Source organism: Sceloporus undulatus, chromosome 1 (genome assembly GCF_019175285.1).
Source record: "Sceloporus undulatus isolate JIND9_A2432 ecotype Alabama chromosome 1, SceUnd_v1.1, whole genome shotgun sequence".
NCBI classification, from domain to species: domain Eukaryota; kingdom Metazoa; phylum Chordata; class Lepidosauria; order Squamata; family Phrynosomatidae; genus Sceloporus; species Sceloporus undulatus.
In genome coordinates this window covers 105,917,219-105,922,833 of record NC_056522.1, presented here as the reverse complement: position 1 = coordinate 105,922,833, position 5,615 = coordinate 105,917,219, and the positions used below count along the sequence as shown (strand labels likewise).

Below are 5,615 nucleotides of genomic sequence, written 5' to 3'. Positions count from 1 at the left end.
TAGTTATGCTTTTAACCTTTGTATATTTTTATTGTGATTTTATATTGTATTCAGATGATTTTAATGAATTTTACTGAGATTTTTTCAATGTTTTTATCTGTGAGGCACCTTGGGTCCCTCCTGGGAGAAAGGCAGCAAACAAATGAAATAAATAAATAAATACTATATTGGCAAAATTTATATTAAGAGATAATTGAAAGCTGAACAGTTCAGCACAATACAATCATGTTGATCAAACCCTGAAAAATTAAAAACATTTTTCTATGTGCCTAAAATACATGTGAATGGAAGTCAGCTCAAGTTGTAGGTTATTCACACAAGCTCCATCACACTGGCTATCATTGACCACTGACTTACCTTTACGCAGAAAGCGTCCTTTGCTGAAATCTAGGATTTCGGGGGGCAAGGTTGTATAATTAGCTCTACGATCCACACTCATTTTGCCAAATGAAGCCATTTCCACTACATCACCCAGCTCCTCTTCTGTCAATCTCTTTCCTAAGAAGTTGCATATTTTCTGTACAGAGCTTCTCAGATCCTAAGAAGAAAGATGGTTTAGCTGTGACATCATGCATAACTAAAGATCACCACAGAATACTCATTTCACAGGTTAGAGTGGACAGTAAGAGCAGTTTGATAAGAAATAAAAAAAGATGGCACCACCTAGTAGGCTATTAGAGAACTTTAAAATCTTTTTATCTTGATCTGAGTTTATAAACCAGTCTCCTGTTAAGGTAGTGAGTCAGAATACCTTTAGTTATGACTACTTTAATTCTATTGTTTCAATAGTTTATAATTTTATTACATTGTTGTTTTACTAATTGTATTCTCAACCACTTTGAGAGGCTGAAAAACAATTCTAGGCATAAATATTTGAAAGTTGGAAAAGCTTTGTAACTTAAAAGAGCTCATTTAACCTTTCTGAACTTTGGGACAGAATAAACCTTGTATTTTCACCTCTGAGCCCTGCCACTAAATGGAGGTTTTAAATGAATATAAAGCATTCATTCCAAAAGACACTGTTGATACACAAAAAAATCTGTTGCACTTCCTCAACAGTAAAAGGCATGCAAATGGTGAGTTCTTCCCCAAAGTAAAGTCTGGTGGAGAAGGAGACAGAGGGGGAGGCAACAATGACATTCAATTTCAATCTGGTGGTATTTAACATCCACATAAACCCTCTCAGTCTTGTCCTGTCCTGCCTTGCCCTGCCCTGCCCTATCCTTTGGGAAACAGCAAGTGGACAAGCTGTGTTGTACCTTACCTTCTTCATTTCTTCATACAGAATGAAGAGAATATTCATGTTGTCCCTCTGAGTGACCCAGCCTTCTATATGGTCTAGCCATAAATCACCTACAACTTGTTAAGAGAAAGAGTAAATGTTAGAGTAACTGAACACAGGTTTTGGTACTGCAGGTTGCTTTGCTATGTTCAGCAAAGTTCCAGTGCAGATCTGGTCTCAAATAAAACTAAATGCTTTGATTTTATGAAAGGGATGATTCTTCCATTAGGCAGAGTAGGAAAGATGCCTCCTGAAGATGTAACTGAGGAAGATACTTGTGCATATCACAAGTCCTCCTGTCAGTATCTGAAACCTTTGTGCTGCTTTAAGGTACAACAGACAATGCTCCCCATCCAGTGCTGCTGGCTTTAAGCTATGGCACTGAGTAGTGAAACATCATCTTCCCCCTGTGCCTCAGGCAGCACTATGTCATAGGCCAACATTCCCCTCTCCTCTTCATTTGCATTTTTCATGCATTCAACACTGTATTTACTAAGTTGATGAAACAACCATGAAACAGAAAATGGTTCAGAATATTGTTATGGACAAATATGTAGAAAACAATTCATGTCTGCTTTCTTTCCCTGGAACAGAACTGTCATGCCAGATAACCAGACTCTTTTCCTGCACTTAGAAGAAGAAAATATGGCCAGTACATTGTACTATCTCTCCCTTTCAGCAACAGCATTGGAGACTGGTTTGTATTATTTTTTTTATAAAAACATTTTAAAACTGCCTTTCATCTTTACAGAATATACACAAACAATATACACAATATACACAAACTAGACAGTCCAACGGGGGGCATGGGACAAAAGGGATCTGATCCTAACCAACAGGGATGACCTAGTTAATAATAATGATGATGATAATGGTTTATTATTAGATCGAGGTGGGAGTACAGCAACAAATTTAAAATTACAGTTAATTAAAATACATGCTCATATCACAAAATCTTAAAAACACATCAATAACCCTATACAGGTACAAAATCAACATCTAATTTCCCATACATGCTCCGAATGAAGTGTCATCTTAAAGCTATTATAACAAGTCAGGGGAATAATGGAGTGCAAGTGGTGGGATCCTTAGGTGGGAATGATCATGCACTCCTGGAGTTTGTTATACAGTGGAAAGGAGAAGCCAGACATAGTCAGACACACATTCTAGACTTTAGGAGAGCTGATTTCAGTAAATGTAGAGAAATACTGGGGGTGATCCCCATGGTCAGGAATACTAAAAGAGATGGGAATTCAAGATGGATGGGAGTTTCTTAAAAGGGAGATACTGAAGGCACACTTTCAAACAGTTCCAATGAGGAAGAAAAATGGGAGGTATCTCAAGAAACCAGGATGGATGACTAAGGAACTTTCAACTGAGCTAAGTTTTAAACGGAACACGTATAAGAAATGGAAAAAGGGGGAAATCACCAAAGAGGAATTCAAACAAATAGCGAGCACATGTAAGGGTAAAGTCAGAAAAGCTAAAGCACAGAATGAACTCAGGCTTGCTAGAGTGGTTAAAAACAACAAAAAGGGCTTTTTTGGATATGTCCGCAGCAAAAGGAAGAAGAAAGAAATGGTGGGGCCACTGCGTGGAGAAGATGGCAAAATGCTAACAGGGGACAGAGAAAAGGCAGAATTACTCAATACCTTCTTTGCCTCAGTCTTCTCAGAAAAGGAAAAGGAGGCTCAACCTGAGGATAATGGAACAGAGGACAGAACTGGGGGATTTCAGTACAGAATAAGTAAAGAGTTAATACAGAAATATCTGGTTAATCTAAATGAATATAAGTCTCAAGGACCAGATGAACTACAGCCAGGGTATTAAAAGAACTGGCAAATGTAATATCAGAGCCATTGGCAATAATCTTTGAGAACAGGAGAAATCCCAGCAGACTGGAGGAGGGCAAACATTGCCCCCATCTTCAAAAAGGGGGGAAAAAGTGGATCCCAACAATTATCATCCAGTTAGTCTGACATCAATACCAGGAAAGATTCTAGAGCAGATCATTAAACAGAGAGTCTGTGAATATTTAGAAGGCAATTCCATAATCACAAAAAGGCAACATGGGTTTCAGAGACACAAGTCATGCCAGACAAATCTGATCTCTTTCTTTGATAAAATTACCAGCTTGGTAGATGAAGGGAATGCTGTGGATATAGTATATCTTGATTTCACTAAGGCCTTTGACAAAGTTCCCCATGACATTCTTGCAAACAAGCTTGTAAAATGTGGGCTAGACAAGGTAACTGTTACATGGATTTGTAACTGGTTGACCGGCCGAACCCAAAGGGTGCTCAACAGTGGCACCTTTTCATCCTGGAGAGAAGTGACCAGTGGGGTCCCACAGGTTCTGTCCTGGGCCCAGTGCTATTCAACATCTTTATCAGTGACTTTATCAATGACAAAATTGGGGGCATACTTATCAAATTTGCAGATGACACCAAATTAGGAGGAGCAGCTAATACTCCAGAGGACAGGATCAAAATTCAAAATGACCTGAATAGACTAGAAAGCTGGGCCAAAGCTAACAAAATGAAATTCATCATGGAGAAATGTAAAGTACTGCACTTAGGGTGGAAAAATAAAATGCCCAGATATAGGATGGGGGACACCTGGCTGAAGAAGACTATATGTGAAAGGGATCTAGGAGTCCAAGTTGACCAAAGTTGAACATGAGTCAACAGTGCGATGCAGCAGCTAACAAGGCCAATGCGATTTTAGGCTGCAACAATAGAAGTATAGTGTCTAGAGATCAAGAGAAGTAATAGTGCCACTGTATTCTGCTCTGGTCAGGCCCCACCTGGAATATTGTGTTCAGTTCTGGGCACCACAATTCAGAAAGGATGTGGAGAAATTGGAGTGTGTCCAAAGGAGGGCAACTAAGATGGTGAAGGATCTGGAAACCATGCCCTATAAGGAACAAATTAGGGAGCTGGGTATGTTTAGCCTGGAGAAGAGAAGGTTAAGAGGTAATATGATAGCCCTGTTTAAATACTTGAAAGGATGTCATATTGAAGAGGGAGCAAACTTGTTTTCTGCTGCTCTAGATACTAGAATGTGGAACAGTGGATGCAAACTGCAGGAAAAGAGATTCCACCTCAACATTTCGAGGAACTTCTTGACAGTAAGGGCTGTTCAACAGTGAAACACACTCCCTCCAAGTGTAGTGGAGCCTCCTTCCCTGGAGGGCTTTAAACAGAGTCTGGATGGCCATCTGTCAGGTATGATTTGATTGGGAGTTCCTGCATGGCAGGGAGTTGGACTGGATGGCCCTTGCAGTCCCTTCCAACTCTATGGTTCTATGGTATATCACTCTTTGCTTATTCATATCTTACACCTGTAATTTTGGTCTGTTCATGGTATAAAAAACCACCAAAATACTGAACAAGAATATAAGAGGGTTATATTCCCAAGGTCCTTTTCCAAATAAAGGTTATCAACTAGGACAATGAAAAAAGTTACTCAGCATGTAGTTGGGCTGTGCACCATTGGGTTGCCTTGGGAGTGGCCAGTGCAGACAGTGGGAGTGTAACCCACTTCTGGAAATAGCTACTTTTTTCTGCCCAACTGATCCGCTTGTCAGATTTTTTCTCTGCTCAATATGTTGTCCACCACATGTTATCTGTGTTCAGATTGTGTGATATTAGGAAATCACTTCTTATGCCACATTTAAATTTCTGGGCAAACACTATAAGTTATGGAAAGTCCATGACAACTGTCTATTCCAAAACTGTTAATGCTTACATCTGCCAGCCAAAAACATCTCCATAAACACATCAAAGTCTTCTATTTCTTCCATGTTGCCAGAAACTTTGGAAAAATGATAGAAGGAGACCAAGACATCCTTTGGATTTCTGGCCACATAAATAATCTGCAAAAACAATGATATAAAAATTTCTAGTGAGGTCAAATATTCTGATCTCTCAAACATAGGAAAAGGACTTTCTCTCAAATCCAGTTCATCTCATCATATTCTCTGGTTTCATACTAATTTTACTCCTCTTTAAGGTAGTGAATCATGATCCTAGCAATGTGGGCACCTTATTATTTAAAATTTCCTGCCTCCATGACTGAACATCTGTGTATGAAAAAGAGCCAAGTGAGTTTCAAAAGCCTTTAAACTGCTGAAGGAAGGGAATATTAACTTAAAAGGAGAAAGATGATTTGGAACTTTATTTTCTGAGGTTTTTGCCTCCAACATAAGGCAGGGGTAGACTCTTGTTTTGTTTTAGAAGGGTTTTGTTTGTTCAAGGGTGAAAAAGTCCTGTATAATGTGCTGTATTATCTATTTGTTAGTTTTCTCCCCTTTTTATGGTTATGCTTTATG

The 5,615-nt window shown here is 39.0% G+C and overlaps 1 protein-coding gene across 2 annotated transcripts in view; it reads right to left on the bottom strand.

The window, feature by feature from the left end:
* The window catches only part of LOC121919093 (amine sulfotransferase-like), a 63,217-nt gene that overhangs the window by 44,879 nt on the left and 12,723 nt on the right, over positions 1-5,615 (bottom strand). For both annotated transcript variants that reach the window (XM_042445324.1, XM_042445325.1), the window contains 3 exons: positions 5,033-5,159; positions 1,265-1,359; positions 358-538 (listed from right to left, as the gene is read on the bottom strand). In XM_042445324.1, coding sequence (XP_042301258.1) covers positions 358-538; positions 1,265-1,359; positions 5,033-5,159 — 403 coding nt within the window. The remainder of the gene's footprint in view (positions 1-357; positions 539-1,264; positions 1,360-5,032; positions 5,160-5,615) is intronic.